We start from the raw sequence: 21,308 nt of genomic DNA, 5'->3' as shown, positions 1-21,308 counted from the left end.
TAAGGTGCAAGTCAGAGATATTTTATGATCTGATGTTGTCAGTCTTCATCTATCCTTGACCTTCAAGTACTTGGTTTCCGATCCTCGGAAGCGGCTCAGCCATTACACAGCCCGTGCCAGCCAAAAACTCTTCAGCTAAGACTCTACCCACAATACCCATCTCCATATTACCTCAAATGTTGTTTGCCAGTCTTGTCACAAGACGCATCATCCATTTTCTCTCGCAGCTAAGTAAAATTTTCTTGGTTATTAATAGCTAATCCAATCTTCCTGTTTATATAATATGTATATTATATGGGTCCCCTTCAGTTGATCGAACTTTAAAAAGTTCGAAGCTCATACGGCCGAGACCATTTGATCGAACTTTTAAAAGTTCGAACGGACTGAATGGAGATCCCCCGTACAGTGCAGAACAGGAAGATTTCCCTTTTCCACAATGTAGTGCAATCTCGGAGTTGGTATATTTAAGTAGCGTGGGGGGTGCAGGGGGGGCTTGCCCTCCTGCTACGCACATTTAGTTTTGTTTTACTTCAGTGTTCGAACTTTTAAATGTTCGATGTTATGGTCTCAGCCATATGGGCATCGAACATTTAAAAGTTCAATCTACTGAAGTAGATATATATATATATATATATATATATATATATATATATATATATATATATATATATATATATATATATATATATATATATATATATATATATATATATATATATATATGGGATCCGTGCATATGTTCGAAGATGTTCTTCATCTCACATAGCTGCAGTCCTAACACTTGGGTAGTCCGCTGTCCCAGTCGGCCCGAATACCAAAGTATAAGGCTGACGTCGGTCAAGGCGCATTTGTCTGACATCAGGGCGCCAGGGTACAAATGCGCATGACCGACGTCATATCCTCAGTCTTTTTTGCCGCATGGTCCGATGCAGAAGCAGTATTGCGAGTGCAGGTTGGCGTTCTGAAATTTTCTGAAGTCGGAGTTTCAGACCGAATCAAAGTTGGCTAAGTACCCGTTGGGGAATATTTTGGTTTTTCTTGCCTCAGTATTTAACCGGATGTCAGAAAAAGTGAATAACTGTATTTCTTGTGGGAAACAGATACCTCATAGAGATTACCATACATTGTGTATACCTTGCTTAGGGCCTGAGCACGACGTTGTTGGCTGTCGCTCTTGTGCTAGATTTAACAAACGCACTATTAAGAGAAGATTAGATTGTGCCAGGTTAGTTTTGGGAAGCGTTGTAATTACAACATGCCGTCGGATGCTCCGCGCCCGCTGCCTAAAAAGCGCAAGGACAAAGCAGCGAAGCCTAGGGTGGAAGAACCGTCTGTCCCGGACGTCGGTTCTTTAGAGGGCTCGGTGGAGCCGGTGGTTCTACCAGAAGTTCCTTTGGATTCTCAGGGAGAGACTTTACTGTTACAAGATGTGTCCTCTCAGGAGGTAGGCCAGGCTGAAGGGGCTTCTCAGGTAGCTGTTCTCCCTCCCTTCCTAAGGTGGTTAGGCCCTCCCTTCTGTTTCCAAGGCTCCTTCTAGAGGCAGGCCAGGGTTAACTTCAGTGGGGTCTCCCCTAGTTCTTCAGGGTCTCTGCCTAAGAAACATATGCTTAAAATGGCAGAAGATTTGATTACTATGATTAGAGGTTCTATACCCCCCCCCTGATAAGAGGCCTAGGGTGGAACCTGAGCTTGAGAGTTTTGAGCAGTGTTCGGAGGCTTCTGAGTCTTCGGCTGAAGACTTGCAGGAGTATCCTCCTTATTCTGATTCTGATGTAGATGACTCTACACCTTCGGCTTCTCCTCCTGAGGATTTTTCTTTTTCAGAGACTCTTCTTTCCATGAGGGAGCATTTTAAATGGGAAGGTCAAGATTTCTCTGATTCTAGGAAAAGGCTTAGGGAATTTTTGTTTCTACCCCAGCATAGGCCTTTAGCTATACCTCCTGTGCTGGATGTGGTAGAGGATGTTTTTGCAGAGGCTTCCCTGAACCCTGATTCTTTGCCTCCTGCCCCAGTTAAACCGGACAGGTATTATAGGGTGCCTGAAGCTCATAAGTATCTTTTTAAGAGTCCTAGGGCAGACCCAGAAACTGTTTCTCAGGGCCCTAAGGTGTTAAGGCTTCTGTTGTTAAAAATCCTGTTCCTTCTGATAAAGAGGCAAGGGCTTTGGATAGATGGGGAAAAAAGGTGTATACTTCTTCCACTTTAGCCATGAGGGCTTTGAATTGCCAGTTTCACATGTTGAAATACCAAAATTATCTCCTTTCTCAATTGAAGTCTAAGGTAGATGCTCTGGCGGAAGGTATTGAGTGTAAAGAGTTGCAGGATTTAGTTCATGTTTCTGAACAGGTGGGTAAGCATTCCTTGCAATGTGGTTTTGATGCTGTACAGGCCTCTTCGAGGGTGGCAGCCACTGGTTCTGTTCTTCGCAGGCACGCCTGGCTCAAGGATCAGAATTTAGCTGAACATGTAAAGACAAGGATTTCAGATGCTCCTTTACAATCTGATGTGTTATTTGGTGCGCCTGTGGACGCAGTTTTAAAGAAAATGGAGGACAAGGCTAAGTCTATGCAGACTGTTAAAGATTTTTTGCAGGTTCAGCCTCCAAAGTTTAGTAGAAATTGGCCTACTAAGGGGTGAACTTATCCTTCTTATGATTCTCAGTCTAGGGGTAGATCTAGACGTGGTAGGGGCAGAGCTCAAGGTTCTTTTAGGCCTAGAACAGGCAGTTCGCCTGCCCAGTCTTCTGGTGAGGGCAGGGGTCAGTCCTTTCGTAAGCAGACCCAATGACTTGCCTTTTCAGCTGCCAGAGCCTTCTCGACTGGCAGCACCTTTGGGAGGAAGGCTGGCACTTTTCAAAGAAAATTGGAGTGTTATTACCCAAGACAGATGGGTATTGGATATCGTTCACCACGGTTACAGGTTTTATTTCCATACCTTGCCTCCTTTCAAAGGCATGCCAGACATTCCTCCTATACAAAGAAAAGAGGCTCACAAGCAAATTTCTCTGTTGCTCCAGATAGGGGCCATTCAGCGGTTCCTGTGCCAGAAAGGGGCCTAGGATTTTATTCTCGCCTGTTCCTAGTACCAAAAAGGGGAACACGTGGAGACCAATTTTGGATTTGTCTATCCTCAACACTTATTTGGACATTCCCAAGTTCAAAATGTTGACGTTACAACAGCTTTTACCTCTGCTGGGCAAAGATCACTGGATGGTAACTTTAGATCTCAAGGAGGCTTACCTTCATGTGCCTATCAGACTCAGTTGCAGGAAGTATCTGCGTTTCCGAGCTGGAAATTCCCATTATCAGTTCTCTGCATTGCCCTTTGGCTTATCTACTGTGCCCAGAGTATTCACAAAAGTTCTGGCTCCAGTTGTAGCTTTTTTCAGGCTAAAAGGAATACAAATCTATCCTTACTTGGACGACTGTCTGATTCTGGCTCAAGAAAAGGACGAGCTTCTTCAGCATCTGGAATATGTGATAGCAGTGCTAAGATGCCTGGGGTATTCTGTGAACGAAATAAAGTCCAGTCTAGTACCCTCTCAAGACATGTGCTTTCTGGGTGTGAGACTGAATACAGCAGCCCAGATGGCCTTTTAACCCCGGACAAACAAAAGAGTCTATCCCTTTACTTCCATCAACTATCTCATCAGTCCGTGCTGACTGCAAGGACAGTCCTTCAAGCATTAGGGTTCATGGCATCTTGTATTCTGGTGCTTCCCAATGCCAAACTGCATATGAGGAAGCTACAATGGTATCTCAAAATGTATGGACACAGCACTGCCAGGATCTGGACACTGTCATTCAAATAATACCTTGCATTCAAAAGGAATTTTTGTGGTGGGCTCAGGAATGTCACCTAAACAAGGGACTCTCTGTGACCCGGCCAGAGGCGAGTCAGATTCTAACGACAGATGCCTCAGACATAGCTTGGGGAGCTCATCTGAATGGAAAGTGGATACAAGACAAGTGGCCTGCCAGACTACAGCATCTACATATCAACATGAAGGAGATGTTAGCAGTCCAGTTTGCATTGATGGCTTTCAAGGAGTTACTTCTTCCAGGGCAGGTGTTGATTCTAACAGACAACACAACTGTCATGTGGTACATCAACAAGCAAGGGGGAACACATTCTTATCCTCTATGCAGGCAAGCAATGATTTTGTGGGAGACTGCGCTCAGCTTGCAGCTTACTCTTCAGGCAAGGTTTCTGCCAGGAGCACAGAACTCCTTAGCAGATGTGTTAATCAGGCAAATCATGGATCCCCACGAGTGGAAACTGGATCTTCATGTATTTCAAAAATTGACAGTGTCATGGGGAACTCCAGACATAGATCTGTTCGCTTCTCCACTAAACCACCAGCTGCCAAAGTTTTGCACGAAAAGGTTTCATCACACAGCTTGGAAAGTGGATGCTCTTTCGTTCAGTTGGGAAAATCTTCATGTGTATGCCTTTCCACCTCTGCCTCTCCTCCCAAAGGTACTCCTAAAGGTCAGACAAGACAAGCCAAGGATGATTTTGATAGCTCCAGATTGGCCTCGGGAACACTGGTACCCATTACTGCGGAATCTGGTAAGAAAGCCTCCATGGCCTTTACCTTTAATTCCACACCTTTTGTCTCAGAGGGACGGTCATCTGCTCAATGTCAAGCTTCACTCTCTTCATCTAACAGCCTGGCATATTCTGTTTTGAACCACAGCAGGTCTCAACTTCCTCAACAAGTTTTGAATGTGATTATGGAAGCCAGAAGACCTAGTACACGTAAAGTGTATGCAGAAAAATGGAAGAGATTTTTATTTTGGAGTGCAGCAAAGGATTTGGATGTTTCTGAGCCTAATTTGAGTGTGGCTCTTCAATATCTTACTGAGCTATTGGACAAAGGTTTGTCTTTCTCTTCCATTAAGATTCATGCTGCAGCAATTTCAGCTCACTATGATTGTGACCCACCATTGTTTTCTCATCCTTTGTTCAAGCAATTTCTTAGAGGGCAAAGAATATAAGACCCCCAATAGAGCTCCTACTCCTGCTTGGGACCTCAATTTTGTGTTGGAGAAACTTACTCTACAACCTTTTGAGCCTGCGGCTACTGCTGAGTTGAAATACTTGTCATGGAAGACTGCTTTTTTGTTGGCCATTACTTCTGCAAGAAGGGTTTCTGAATTGCAGGCCCTTATGGCGGTTGAGCCTTTTTGATTTTTCATAAGGATAGGGTATCATTACGCACTAATCCTTCATTTATGCCTAAGGTGGTTTCTAATGTGACTTTAAACCAAACTATTCATTTGCCTACTTTTTATGCAGATCCCCAAAATAGATCTCAAAAGATTTTGCACACTTTAGATGTACACAGGCAGTTGCGTTATTATTTAAGCAGGACTAGGGATTTTAGGCAGTCTCAGCAGTTGTTTGTTTCTTTTGCTTTGAGTTCTCAGGGCAAGCCTGTGTCAAAACAAACTATATCTAAGTGGATTGGGTTTTGCATTGCATTCTGTTACTCCCATCATGGCAAGGAGATTCCAGCTGGGATTAGGCCTCATTCCACTAGGGCTACTGCCACTTCTACAGCATTTCTAAGGGGGGTGGCAACTAAGGATATTTTGGAGGCAGCTACTTGGAGTTCAGTGCATACTTTCTCCAAGCATTACCACCTTCCTCTCAATTCTAAGTCCAGGGCTGGTTTTGCCACTGCTGTGTTGCAGGGCATTTTGGCAGCTCCTGTTTCATTATAGTTTAGCCATCCTCCCTTACCTCTGCTTTGGGATTCTACCCAAGTGTTAGGACTGCAGCAATGTGAGATGAAGAACATAGTACAGTTTTGTACCTACCATAAATGTAGATGTTCGAAGATCCACATTGCTGCAGTCCAATTTTCCCTCCCTCCTTCCCCTCTGTGTTTAGGGGTGGTTGTGTGGGTGAGGTTCTATTTTTTGTAAATTTGTATATATTGTACATATATTAGGTACAGGAGTGTTTTGGTGTTTTTGGTTTTGGCCTTATCTTTTTAGGGTCTTCTGACATCTGGGGCAAGAAAAGACTGAGGATATGACGTCGGTCATGCGCATTTGTACCCTGACGTCCTGATGTCAGACAAATGCGCCTTGACCGACGTCAGCCTTATACTTTGGTATTCGGGCCGACTGGGACAGCGGACTACCCAAGTGTTAGGACTGCAGCAATGTGGATCTTCGAACATCTACATTTATGGTAGGTACAAAACTGTACTTTTCACTTCACCAAGTCCACTTGTTTGAAGTATAGTGAAACTTCGTACATTGACTTCGGCAGTCACACTACATCGCGGACTTGGAATATTCTCTTTTCCCCGCTGTAGTGCGATCTCGGAGTTGGTATGTTTAAGTAGGGCATGTGTGGGGTCACAGCCCCCCACATGGGGGGTGCAGGGGGGCTTGCCCTCCTGCAAAAACATGTTTTACTGTTTTTTTGGGTTTTTTTGGGTAGCTCGAGGAACTAGACTTCAGCGAAAGTGCACTTTTTGTTGAAGTGGACCTCCTCTGAAGTGTAGGGTCTAATGCTTTATTTCGAAGAAGTGTATTTTCGATGTAAAGCAGTAGACCCATATTTATATATATATGTATATATATTTGCATTTTTTATCTCTTCCCATCTTTCTGGTCATGTGAGTGTTTCTATTCCATACCTTATGGTATTCTGTCCCCGCCATCGTTGGTATTACACCTTCCTCTATCCTTCCTTCTCTGCCTCTTTGGGTATGTGTTACCACAGTTGGTATTGCCTTTCTCTTTTACCAATCTCTTGGTAACCCTGTCTACCATTGTTGATAGTTTTTTTTCCTGTTTTCATGGTGTGTGTGTGTGTGTGTGTGTGTGTGTGTGTTCCGCCTGTTGACCGCTATTTTGCTTTGTGTTTATCAACATGGCTGAAAAATCAAAAGGCACTACGAGTTTTAAACAGTGCCAGGATTGCAGGAGAAAGATGCCAAACTCTGATGGACACTCTTCATGAATATATTATTTGGGCCCAGCCCATTTGGACCAGGGATGTACTGTCTGCCAGGCCTTCATAACCAGGTCTTGGTAGAGCAAAGAAATAAGTTAATATTAAAATGCTTATCAAGTGTTCCTTGAAAGAAACCTTATCCAAGGCCAATATATCACCTTCTGAAATGGACTCTAGTACCAAGACAAGCCACTCATTACTGACTTCTCCTTTGGCACCAGTGGCTAAAAACCATAAACCGTCCATTCCAACCACTTCTGTGGAAATAAAGGCTAAGGTTCCAAGACTTTGGAGCAGACTACCCCCTCAGCACTGTCCACTTTGGCACCACAAACCTCAGTGCCGGTCTTGTCAGCACCGACTTCTTCAGTTTCCTGGTCGGTGCTGATCTCTCCTACTGCACTGCAGCAGACATTGCAAACCCTCTCAGTGCCGAAATCAGAATTAATATATACAAACAGGACAAGATATTCACCCTGTATTGACCCCTTCATGGGGCAGCTTCCCAGTCTTTTCCTAGAAAGGCCAGAATCCCCTTTTGGGTTATCTGTCCATTCCTCCAGGAGTCTCACCGAAGTAGACGTGAGGTTGGTGGATCAGGTCCTAATGGCCAGGTGTCTTTCTGTCTCTTCCCGGACTCCTCTCCCCTCTGGAGTTGGGAGTTTTCTCCCAAGACTCCAACTAATCTTTCTTCTCTAACCTCCTTGGAGGGCTTAGAGCATCCCACTCCAATCCCACTGGTTCTAGCTGCTCTGGTGCTGACAGTCTTTTCGCCTTCAGTTCCAGAATCTGCTCTGACTTCTTCATTTCTTTCAGAATTGGCAGACTCCCAGGGCTGTGACTCCACCATTGGGTTTGAAGGTTTTGCATTGGCTCCTACCTTTTATTCGGAGTCATCCTTAACTCTGGAAACCCTGGTGGCTGTGGGCTATTCCTCAGTTCTTGCTTTGGAGGTAAGTCTATCAGAGCGGAGTGTGACCTCGGTTCCGAGGTTGTCTTTCTCATTTCTGAGCTCCCATCCCTCTTTGGGGGGGCCTGCCTTTCAGGCAATGGAGAGGGCATTGGCCTCTGCAGGCTCTCAGCTGGCCCCTTTTGTGTCGGAGTTTTATTCCTAGACGCCTTCTTGCCCAGAGCTGCCACCAACCTCCATGCCTGGACAGTGGACACCTAGACTGCATGATCCCCCTGCAAAGGACCCCTCTTCTTCCAAGTCCTCTTCAGAGATTCCCACTGAGGAGCCTCTCTGGAAGAAAAAGTGTAAGAGGAAACACTTAGGTTCCCCTGAGGAATTGGTCGTGGAAGACACAGACTTCGATGATGAGGAGGGTTCACCCCAGTCACTCCCAGAAGACGTCTCTTTCAGAGACATCCTAGAGATCCTCAAACAGAGGGGTAACTGGAAGCCCAAAGACCCTAACTCTGAGGGATCAGTGTACTTGCAAGCCTTTGGTGCTCGCCTATATAGTTCTTGGGTGATCCCTCCCACTGACAATCTCATTAAATTGATTGCGCAGCAGGCTTGGAAAGCTCCTGATTCCATAGAACCAATTCCACAGAGACCTGACAAAGTACTATCTGCTCCTGAGGCCCAACAGCACTGGGCAAAAGGGTTAGCAGTAGATGCCATGGTGGTGGTACCTCCACCAAAAAGGAACTAGCTGAGGAGAGTTCCTCTGTTCATCCTCCCAACCGAGAGTCCAGGGTGATGGGCAGATTCGGAAAGCAGGTATACACTTCATTGGCCTTCGCATTAAGATCTTTGAATTGGCACATTTCACTAGGTTCCAGAGGGACCTGATCAAGGAACTATCAGATACCCTTACAGGAGCTGTGTCTGAGGAGGTCCAGGACAAAGTGGCCTCCCAGCTAGCCACCCTGGAGTCTATTTCCAACTCGTCCTTGAGGATCGTTGCGCATGCAGCTGAAGGGGCAACCAAGTCTGCTGGTTCAAGGGTTGCCGTAAGATGATACACCTGGATGCGCCTGTGTGAGTTTTCAGAGCAATTCAAGTCTTCTTTCATTGACTCTCCTTTTGATGGATCTTCTTTATTCAGCACCAAAGTCAAAGAAACTCTAGCCAGGTGTGAGAAGGATGGAAAGACCGTATCTGCAGTGGGTATACATTTTTCTGCTCCCAAACCGTCGTACTCTAGGAATCAGAGGAGCAGAAAGATGTGGTTCAAAACATCCCAAGGGGCTTTCAGGGCACATGTGTTGGAGGCTCCTCTTGGGGCAGAGGGGAGAGTTCTAATGGAAGGTGCCAACCCCGAGGCAGAGGTGGCTTGCAGAATCAGGGGTCCAGAGATTCCTCCTCTGGGCAAACCTACCAGCGCTCTTGAAAGGAGGCCAGATTGCTTACCTCTGGAAGCAGTCAGGGAAAGGTTTTCACTGCACTCAACAGCCTTGCAAAAAATAACTTCAGATGCTTAGGTGCAGAAGGTTATTGCCAGAGGTTACTATATCCCCTTCACCCTTTTTCTGAAATCAAAATGAAGACTCCCTGATGTGCCATCCAGTCAGAGGGACCAAGCAGCCTTAGAGATTCAAAAGCTGCTAGAGAAAAGAGTCATCCAAGAACTCCCACCAAACCAGATTGGATCCAGATTTTACTCAAGGTTCTTTTTAGTGCCAAAAAAGACAGGATACTTGAGACCAATTTTAGATGTCAGCATTCTGAACAAGTTCGTTCAGCAATTAAAGTTCCAGATGATCAAGATTCAGTCTATACTTCCCTTTCTAGAGGAAAAAATTGTATGTGCTTAATAGACCTTCAAGAAGCATATTACAACATAAAATGGACAAACACTCCAGAAGGTTCCTCCACTTTCGCCTAAGAGCCAGTCACTTTCAGTTCAGAGTGCTGCCCTTTGGTCTCACCACAGCCCTCAGGGTGTTCACCAAATGTCTGGCAGCAGTCACAGCTCACTTGAGAGTGCACGGATTCTGGGTGTTTCCTTATGTAGAGGAGTGGCTTATCACTGCCCACACCAGGTATCTACTGCTATAAGCAACAGACTTCATTCTGCATCTGTTCGCTCATCTGGGCATCACAGTGAATCAATCAGAACCTCAGCTAAGCCCCACTCAAGATCTAGAGTTCATAGGAGTTTGTCTGAATACCATCTCTTGTGTAGCTTCCCTTCCTCTTCACAAGCTACAGAAGATAAAATCCCAAGTACAAGCCATTCTCTCCAAAGACAAATTTCCTGCATTTCTAGTTCTCCAAGCTTTAGGGTCCATGACAGTGACCATTACCTTGGTTCCTCTAGTAAGACTCCACATGCAGTTGCTGCAATGGCTTCTAGCATCCCAGTGGTCCATTCTAGCCATCCAGTGACTTACCCAATTCTTATCACCAGTCGCTACAAGAAGGACTTATCCTGGTGGATGGAATTCGAGGAAATTCTTTTGGGCCGGGCCTTTGTTCCCCCTCAACCCAAGGCCATAGTGACCATGGACACCTCCCAGATGGGGTGGGGGGACATTATCTGGGAAGAACAGTCCAAGACACTTGGTCCTCGATAGAGACCAACCTGCATATTAATGTTCTGGAATTGATGGGAGTGCACTTAGCATTCCAGGCCTTTCAATCCGTCCTCCCTCTAGGAACAATTGCAGTTCAATCAGACAAGACGTCGGTGGTCTGCAGGGTGGAACCAAGTCTTATCCCCTGTGTCAGGAAGCACTCAGAGTGTGGCAATGGGTGATATCCTCCAACTGCTTTGTAATAGCAACCCACATCCAGGGAGCTCAAATGTGATAATGGACAAACTGAGCAGATGCATTCTCCTGCTGCATGAGGGGTCTCTTAATTCCAGAGTGATGAAGGAGATTTTTTGTCACTGGTGCCAGCCTTGCTGTGACCTCTTTGCATCACCCATGAACAACAAATGCAGGAGCTACTTTGCCCTAATCCCCCCTCAGGGGGAGTTCCAGAGAGATGCTGTCCTTCTCGATTGGTCCTCGGGTCTACTCTATGCCTTTCCCCCTTACCTGTCATTCCCTTCTTTTGAAGAAAGCAAGCAGATTGAGAAGCAAAGTGATCCTCATTGCACCCTTCTGGCCTCGTCAGATTTGTTTTCCCCTTCCTATGGCCTTACCTGATTCACCATCCATGGATTCTGGACCCAGTTCCAGACCTGCTGTCTCACCCGTAGGGACTAGTGCACCCCAACTTTCAAAGCCTCAAGTTTACTGAGTGTTTCCACCAATTCCGCTACTCACCAGGCAGAATAATTTAATTTCCCCATTAGAGAAAGTTTGGGAATTTTTAGCCATACTTTTTGATCAGGGAGCTTCTGTTTCCACAATTAAGGTCCATTTCGCTGCCATTTCTAATTTCCATAATGACTTTGAAGACCAATCACTAATTTCCCATAGATTATGTAAAGTGTTTCTAAAAGAAGTTTTGCGATTAAAGCCTATGTTTAAAGACCCTCTAGTCCCTTGGGATCTGACCTTGGCTTTGCAGTCCTTGGTGCTCCCCCCTTTGAACCAGCAGTGACATGTTACTTAAAATTTCTCTCATGGAAAACTGTTTTTCTGATGGGCATTACCTCTGCCAGACAAATTTCTGTGATTCAAGCCTTATGCTCAAAACCCCCTATATTTGGTTTTTCGTAAGATTAGAGTTTCACTAAGAACCAACCCATGCTTTCTTCCTATGGTGGTCTCAGAATCCAATTTTAATTAAACTATTGACTTGCCCGTTTTCTTTCTCAATTTTTCCAACAAATGTGAAAATTGCTTACATTTGCTGTATGTTCACAGACAATTACATTTCTACCTCAGCAGAACTAAAGAATTTAGAAAATTGGATTAGTTGTTTGTATCTTTTTTCAGTTCAACTCTAGGAGAATCCATTTCAAAAGTTACCTTGTCAAAATGGCTGAGAGACTGTGTTACTTATATATATAATAACAAGAATCTCAAGTTACCTGCGCCTGTGAGAGCGCATTCCACCAGATTAGTAGCCATGTCAGCTGTTTTCCATTCCAAGGGTTCATTGGATGAGATATGAGCAGCAGCAACATGGGCTACTCCACATACCTTTATCACTCATTATAAATTGGATTTGGTCTCCAGGAAAAAAGCTTCCTTTGGTTTTGTGGTTCTCAGAAATATCCTTCCATAAGGCCACCCAGGACCTAAAGTAGCTGGGGACTGTGTCCCAAAGGTCAAGGATAGATGAAGATCGACATCAAATAAAGAAGTTATGTACTTACCATAACATTCCATCTGTGTTGTCGATCTTCATCTGTCCTTGACACCCCACCCTCCTTCTTCCTCCTGTTGAGTTCCTGGAGGATCAGACGCTTGTTCTGGTAACTTCATCAGGTTTGACCTTGGACGTGGTTTCTTCTTTTAGTTGTAAATTCCTCTATCTTTTCTATGTGGTTGCAAACTCGATCTAAAGTAATATGGAGAGGGGTATTGTGGATAGAGTCTTAACTCAAAAGTTTTTGGCTGAGAAAGCTGTGTAATGGCCGAGCCGGTTCCAAGGATCGGAACCAAGTACCCAAAGGTCAAAGATAAATGAAGATTGACAACACAGATGGAACATTATGGTAAGTACATAACTTCTTTTTATAACAGATATAGCAGAAAAGATGAAAGGTCAGCCATATGACTATGTTTTTACTGTAGTGATGTGAAATGCATGGTACATCTTCTTCATGAAAATTATTTGATACCAAGGTGATCAAGAGCAATTCATAGAAGTTGAGTTTTGATGTAAAGCACAGTAAATTTGTCTGTTATCATTATCTGTGCAGGTAAATATTGGCTGAATTGAATAATAAAATATTCAATGTTATTAATAAGAGATAATGTTATTATTTTTGTGTTACTTTTACCACCATGCCTGCCGACCATCAAACCTCCCTTTGATTAAACATACACCATTTGGGGGAAGGCATCATCAAGGGAGCTACAAGGGTGCCCTGTGCTCTTGCCGGCATCCCAGCAATGAGAGCTTTTCAGTTTTATGGTTTAACTCCACTCTTGTTGGTGATGTGTGCACTTAATTCATGAAAAGGGTCACTTATGCCCCATTGGCCATGCATGCATACATGTTCACCCCATGTGAGCTGACAGGGTGTTCCATCATTGACTTGGGCAGCAATCCCTGCACCTTCCCCAGCATTAGCTCCCCACATGAAAGGCACTCATGTCCAGCCAAGGCCATGTCATCACAGCAGTAACACAAACCAGGTTGGAACCACTGTCCATCCTCCCAAAGATGGGCACACCACATCCTCCCTGGCTGTACTGTCAAGTACCCAAGATGTTAATAAAGCTCAGGTTGCTTTGATTATAATCAGGGCTTTATCCCTCCATAACACTGTTGCAGGTAAGAGATTTTTTTTTCCTGTATCTCCCCCCCCCCCCCATGCCTGCAGACTACCATGTCATTACTATGTACTAGGGATGAGTTCAGTACAGTACTGATGAGGAGATGGCCAGGAAGGGTCATCATTCAGGCAACAATGAAGGCTGCATGCACCATCACAGGCATCCCAGCAATGAGGGTTTGTTTAGTAGTCCTCACCCCAGACTGGTGGTGATGTGAGCCTATGCCCTTATACACGTGTATGCATGGTCCTTCGTACACACCAGCTAGTGGTACCATCACTGACTTACTATGTCCTTCTCAATTCTGGCTCTCTATTTATTATGCAAGGCTCCACTTATACCATAGCAGTAGCACTAGCCAACTGGGAACCACTATATTCCCCCCCCCCCCCGGATAGGTGAACCCAATACCATAAACTCCCATCCTTCTCTTCCCAACTCTTGTAGTGCCTGAGCCATTATTCCAGCTCAGGTCATCTGAGTCACATAGCTGCTTCATCCACCTGTGCTACAGAGTTGGCATTAAGAGATAATTAATAGTGAGGTGCCTCAGCTGTGTTTAAATATGAGGGATGAAAGCTGGCTATTTATATGTTTAATGGGGAGCCATGCGACAAAGATTTACTAATGTTGATAAATGTTTTGAAGATGCATAAGGGAAAATGCAAATTTAAATGAAAGTTTGATTGCCATGACCCATAGTGTGTGCTTAGTCCAGATGGACAAGGTTTAAATCAGTCATACTTACTGTGATTTATTTGACTGGACATGCTGCTCATATTGGACATTTAAGAAGTAACATATAAAAATTGATAATGAGCCCTTTATCCTATGTTGATTATGATAATTAGTGAATGAAGTGATATCTTGGTTAAAGCAAGAACATACTACAGACTGGTAAAGTGTGATAATGTAAAGTGAGATGTGAGAATGTAGATGTAATGAAGTGTTATGTCTTAAAGATCAGACATAATGCTAACTGGTGAAGTGTAGTAGTGTACAGTGAGATATGAGAATGTATTAATGAACTGAAGTGTATGACTTGGATATTATGTAGTAGTAAGTAAGTTGCCCTTGGGACTAAATATTAAATGGGCAGATAACTGTATATTGAAGGGTTAAATTACACAAGTATAAACAGTATTTAGACTCACAGATGGGTTCCAAGTGGGAGTGGGGATGTATCAGGGTTCAGCTTTGAGCCCACTCTTGTTCATACTGGTGAGGGACTACATTAGCAAAACATGTCAGAGGGGACAGATCAACTAAGTTGCTTTATGCAGACGATGTGGAATTACAGGCAGACTGAACAAGAAGTTCAGCAAAGAATAGCAGAATGGAATGCAAAACTGAAGGCACACAGCATGAAACTGAGTGTAGCTAAAACAGTTGTAATGGCAGAAAATGGGGGAAATCAGAAGCTGAGAACTGGGATAGAAGAGAAAATAGTGGAACACACCTAAGCAGCTTCAAGTATTTGGGAAGAGTGGTTGAGGAGTGGAGAAGTCAGAATTTCTTGCCAGAAAGGGTGGTGAAAAGCAAGATACCAGAATTATGACAAAGGGTGTGGGGAATAGCAAGGAGTGAGGCAGCAGGTAGAGCCAGCTGAGCACATCAGCACTCTACAGATAAATGTTTTCTTCCTAACAGTCGTAGCGTAAGATGATGTAATCTGATGACTGACTGATGCCACTTCACTGATAATACGACCTCCACCCAAGCAGGAAGAAAAATGGAAGACCACTACAGTGTTTGCTGTAGTGTCACTGCAGAGACTGAAATTGTAATTGTAAATACAAGAGTCTGGGAAATATTGTGTGAGACCTGCAGGGGGCGAAGATCCAGAATGCCTAGGATAATAAGGGAGCAATAGTGCATACCTTTTTCTGGGTCTCAAAATCGTCAAATTCTGAAAAACTTGGTTGCCTACATTTTTAGGTGTTTTGGGTTTGTGATAGATGCAGGGGTACCTGCCACAGAGTAGATATCATCTAAAAGTTTGATGTTGTGACAGGAAAACTAGAATAGACACTTCTGATTCTTTCAGTGTCTGCCCCTTCAGTGATGGCCTATATTGCCTAAACCTCATATGTACGTGAAGTTGCCGTTCTCAGGATGGGTCTGACCCTTATGGAGAGCAGAACATGAAAAGTCTACAGTTTCATGAATGGTGGACATCCATTCCATGACATCTCAGGACAGGGCCTGCTACCTCTCAGAGACAAAGCACTAGAGACATAATCCTCTCTCTACTGTTTAGCCACAGCCAGGCTCAAGGTCTGTCTATCTGAATGTGCTGCTGTTCCAGTGCTGCCTTGTGTTGATCTTCATGACAGTAGTAGCCCATATAGATACATGGCTCATGGGTTTTCTGTATCATGTTTGCAACAAGAGCTAAATAAACTGTAGTTGCCGTTGTCTGCATCATATCCTCAGTAAGGAAGAGAGTAATTGGGGGAACTAATTTTTGTTTTCTGTATAAGCCATGATTTAAAAAGTTACCTTCTGTTGGAAAAAAAAACTGAAGATGAAAGAAAAAAGTAAAACACTCATGGTAATGAAAGGTTACAAAAAATTGCCCATGCCTTTGATGATGACTTGAAGTTTGCAGTCGCCACATCTTGAAAAAATATTTGTTTTTTTTTTTTCTTTCAAACATGCCAGTTTTGCTGTCCAGGTAAAGGCATAAAACAGGCCTGAGCTAGAGGAAGCAGAAATATTTAAGAAATTGTTAAAATACACTTTTTGTTATTGCCATTAGTTTGCAGCATGGATATTTAGAATTTGCTTAACATTTTTTTCTTTTCCACAGGATTTGTTGATGACATTATTCAGCCCTCTACAACTCGAATGCGCATATGCCGGGATTTGGATGTACTAGTCAGCAAGAAGCAGTCAAACCCTTGGAAGAAACATGCCAACATTCCACTTTGAACTGAGCTGCGTTGTGCTTTGTACTGAAAAGTTGCAGCTGAGGAAGGGAGGCTAATATAATTTACAACTGAGACAAACAATGAAAAAAATGTCACTAAATTGTAATAAACATGTATTGATTTGTTAATTAAAATTTTAGTACATGTTTTGCATGTACATATTGTAGATGTACAAGAAATATAAGTAAAATGATCTTCCTTGTGAACATTTAGAGCATGAATCATAAACATTATTACTGAGATCATGTGAAAGTATTTATTAAATGACATTCATTTTCTGACAATTTGATTTCCTTTCCTTTCCTGGCAGCCAGTGGGTGCAAGTCATTAAACCCCTTTTGGACAGGGTGCTAGTCCATCACATTCAGCACACACGCTCCCTCATGGACTGTTTGGAGAAAGCTAATATTGTATTGTATTTCTATATCCTGTCACTAGCCAGTTAATTGTGTTCATTGTCTTTACAGTGATCTCAGGGAGTAAATGATATAAAGTTATGTATTCAGCCATCAGCTGAGTCTCACTGAAATATTTTACATATTTCTTTTGTATTATCCCAGCTGTATCCTGACAGCCACATGACAACTGGATCTAAAAGGAAAGTACATCCCTTTTTACCAGGTTGCTGTGATTTTTTTTGTTTGTGACTAACTTTCATAGTGCAAGACCTGGTGGGTTAATGCATTTTTTTAGAAGAGGTAGCAACAGTGCTTTTCAATATTATTACTTTGATGACTGAAACATGGTTGCTAGAAAAAAATAAGGTTAAATGAAAGTCAGCATGTACAGCGTTTTACAGGTGGCTGTTCCCAAAACAGAGCAATCGTCATGAGCATCTGATCAGCATATGTATGACAGTGAACTGTATTTGTTTACCAAGTTAAATATACTTATTCACTTTCAGCCATGACCTGGACACAGTGATATTAAATACAGCGATATGTAATAGAATAGCTAAAATTAGTCTGTATGTAATAATGTAAATTGATGTGTAGTAATTATACATTATAAAACATTAAATTAATGATTTTAGTAAAGTCACAGCATCAAGTAAATAGTCACAGGTCAGTCAGAAAAAAAATCAGGAGATGAGTATCCCTTTATTTTAATGCTTAGGAGTCACAATTGACAACTGTAGTAACTCTGAACAGTCAGTGCAATCCAATACGTTTATTAAGCAAGGGGGACAATTGGAGTAGTTTGCCAGACCATTGTTTTGTACCACATGCATACATACACTCACATGTACTCACACCTGTGTGGAATGTAGATGTCACCACTGAGCCTGCAGCATGTCTTTGGAATGAGCGAGGAACCAGGAGTACCCTTTAAAGTTTGTTCAGGGATGAATTCCTCTTCTGTATACTCATTAACATGAGGAGTACTGCAAGGCTGTATCCTAGGCCCTGCATTGTTCATTGCATATATGCTTCCAGTAGGAGATGTATTAGTGAGATGGATTTAGCACACTATTGCTGTGCTGATGACACACAAATGTACTTCTCCTTTCCCCAAGATGATGTGTGTGTGTGTGTGTGTGTGTGTGTGTGTGTGTGTGTGTGTGTGTGTGTGTGTGTGTGTGTGTGTGTGTGTGTGTGGCACGCGCATGTGTGTGTGTGTGTGTGTGTGTGTGTGTGTGTGTGTGTGTGTGTGTGTGTGTGTTCATTCCCATGCATTCTTAGCTTATTAAAAATTAGATAAAGCTAAACATCTGTAAGAAAAGAGGCCTTGGCAGTTCATGCAACTTTTAGGGATTCTTTTTCCCTTCCTTTGCCCATCTTAATCTTTTTTGGCAACAATATTTGAATTTGTTGATAAGGTGTGCAACCTAGATGGGACTTCCAAGATGGCTGCACATTGAGTGACAGCTTAATTCTAGCTTTCCCAGTGTAAAAACTAAAACTCAGCAGAGAAAGCCAGTGGACTTATATTTCTGGGTAAATTTCAGTAGCTGGCTAGTAAGTGCACTGTCAGGATGCTAGGAAAAAAGAAATACAGAGGACCTGAAATAAAATCAGCTACAAAAGGTAAGGAAAAACACTGACTAGGAAGAGTGCTGCGGCTGTTCAGCAAACAGCAGTGCATGCTCCAGACATGACTTCCAGTAGCCTAGAACAAAGTATAAGACAACTGCACAGAGACCTAATTAAAATAAATGAAACACAGTGTATCAACTCAAATAACAAAAGGCTGGAAAAAATGGAAGAAGCTTTAACAGATACTCAGATGAGGTGATAAAACTGCAAAAATTAGAGGTTGAAATGAAAAAAAAGGCTCACTGAATATGAGACTGCTCAAGAAGGGGTGTTTCAAAAAATAATAGAATTAGAGGATAGAGCACATAGGGACAACCTGAGATCTTCCACTGTACCAGAGAAGCTGGAAGGAGCAGACTGTATTTTATGAAAGCACAAATAAAGAACTGGACTGGTATTCCACAGCAGGAGTTGTTAACTGAAAGGGCACATCTGTGTATTCTCGAAACCTGGCTATGAGAAAGCAGCCTAGACCTTTAATAGTAAAGATGCAGCCCTACCAGTAAAAGCAGTTGGTTCTGACAAAACTGTGGCAGAAGGACAAAGTATTACAATTGGGAGACGGCAGTGTGTTTGTGGAGAATGATTACTCACTGTACACAAGGCAGAAGAGGAGTAAATTTCTGCCACTATTCAGGGAATGTCGAGAAGCAGGTGTGAGATTCAAACTGCTGTGCCCTGCTGTCTTCAAAATATTCTTTCCTAGAGGAACAAAATCAATTTTTGATGCAATACATGCTAAGGAGAAATTACAGAAGTTTGTCCAGCAAAAACATGAGCTGTGAAACAGAAGGAAATTCTTCTTCTTGTTCTTCTGGTAATAAAGACGACAGAGAGACTGTGCCAGTGAAACCTTTCCCAATGTTTTAATGGAAATACATGTGAGAATGAAAAAAAGCACAAGAATTGACTAGAAGAATCAAGAGTATAATGGAAATGAAGCAGAGACAGGATTTGAGAAAAGGAGAAGAACGCGAATAAAACCAGTAACTTGTAAATTGACAAATTTGGGATTACAAAGCAATAATTATGTTTGTGAAACATGAGAGAACAAGAAAATCTGGAAATGTACTTTTTTAAAGTTGTAGGGGGCTCTAAAGCATAAGCTCTACTTCATGTCATTAATGTTCAGAAAAATGATTAGGACAGGTGAAGAGAAGGGAATAGTTCACTGTAAGCAAAACATTTTTTTTTCTTAAAAGTAATATTTTTATAGTGCACAATTTTTTTGGCATGCTATAAACTAAAGTTTTCTCAGCTGTTTTTAAGTGTAATGGGGATACTAAAGTGAACAGGTGCTCCTGTTTTTTTTTCTCCCTTCTGTCTTATTTAGTTTTAAGAAATGTAGGTAAAAAAAGAAAATAATGTCTGGTCAAAAGAGCATGACAGAAGAAGAATTGATTTACTTTTTCTTATTCTTGCATAGGGGAATGACTGGATTAAGGCCCTTGAGTCGATCTAGTACAAGTTTTAAGAGAGTGCAAGTAAATGAAAAAGAACATTGACTGTTATAAAGTTTTCTTCTAGCAAATAAATGTATACTTAGTAGCAACTCTGTATCTGGCCCTCATGTCTTCATGGAGACAATCTGATAGAGAAATGGCTAGGAGATAATGTTTTCTGAAAGCATTCGAGTGTTTTCCCAGCTGGGAGAGCTATAAAGAAAAGATGAAACTAGACAGTACTTAGAAGCACAGACTATACCATGCAACTTAGCACGGATAACTTTTCTTTTAGGTTAACCCAAGTTTGTGAGTGTGGCTGTCCGTTTTGGACACATGTTCCTATTAGGAGGGAAAAAATTCAGTATCTGAAGAAGTACATAGTTTTCTGTGCTAGTACTAAGTTAATAGGTTTAGGTGGTATTGAGGTGTGTTTCTTTTATTGTTTGAGGGCTTTCAATAAAACAAAATTTTCTAAGATTTGAAATAGGCTCAAATGGATATAAGAAACAATTGTATAAAAGATCAACCCGCCAAACAGTGTATGTATGTATGTAACACAAAATGATTTTACACAATGATGCTTTCTGTAATGTCTTTAAATGTCAATGGTCAAACAGATAAATGCAAAAACAAAAGGAGTAGTGAACTATATGAAAAAATGTAGAGTGCAAATAGCTATGTTACAGGAGACACACTTGGGAAGTACTGAACATGTGAATTTTATAAAGGTTTTCATGGTGATTATTCAGTGGAATACATGGGAAAAGGAAAGTAGGAGTACTTATATTAATTGCAAGAGGAGCTCCAATAGAGATAGAAGAGGATAAAAAGATAATAATGGTAGATTTGTAGTACTAAGGGACTGCTGGCAAGGTAGGAGGATTAAACTGCCATATATTTATATTCTACCAAAAACTGCTATAGTGGAGCTTAAGAAAGTTCTGAGAGTAATAATCAGCTTTCAGCAAGGAATATTACTTTTAGGTGGGGGCTGGAATTTGATTTGCACAGTAAAGATGTGTCCGGGGGGCAGAAGGGAAAATATAACAAAGGAGGGTACATTTTTGAAGAAATATATTTGGCATGGAAGATAAAATTCAGTACTAGGAGCTCAGACTGAATTTACATATTATTCCTCAAGATACAAAAACTGGGCTAGGCTTGACAGAATTTACATTTCACAGGAACATGTGCATTTAATTGAAACTCTGCCAATAACTGTTTCAGATAATGTGCCAATAATAACTAAAATAAAAACACAGGGTAATGAAATTAAAATGAGGCACTAGCACTTTCCCACCTGTCTGTTGAAAAGAGAGGAATGTAAGGAATGGGTAGTGGAACTTATTCAGGAGGTATTACAGAAGATAGACATTTCTTCTAAAAATATAGCTAGGGAGTGAGATAAAATTAAAGTGGGGTTTAAAATGGGGTGAAAATAAAAGAAAGGGAGCTATGGTTAAGAAGTAACAAGAATTATTTAGAGGGACTGACAAATGTTAAAGTATTGCAGAATAGGGGCAATCTCAGAGAACAAGAAGAGGAGCAACTGCAGAATGCT

General features: G+C 42.2%; 1 protein-coding gene across 1 annotated transcript in view; it reads left to right on the top strand.

The window, feature by feature from the left end:
• PCCB (propionyl-CoA carboxylase subunit beta) overlaps positions 1-16,550 on the top strand; it is a 1,126,289-nt gene extending 1,109,739 nt beyond the window's left edge. Inside the window, exon 15 of the mRNA XM_044070351.1 lies at positions 16,146-16,550. Within this exon, the coding sequence (XP_043926286.1) occupies positions 16,146-16,267 (122 nt within the window). The 3' untranslated portion in view covers positions 16,268-16,550. The remainder of the gene's footprint in view (positions 1-16,145) is intronic.
• The last annotated feature ends 4,758 nt before the right edge of the window (positions 16,551-21,308 follow it).

Source organism: Protopterus annectens, chromosome 4.part1 (assembly GCF_019279795.1).
Source record: "Protopterus annectens isolate FY-2018-M chromosome 4.part1, PAN1.0, whole genome shotgun sequence".
NCBI lineage: Eukaryota > Metazoa > Chordata > Ceratodontiformes > Protopteridae > Protopterus > Protopterus annectens.
This window is presented reverse-complemented; position numbering and strand designations above follow the sequence as displayed.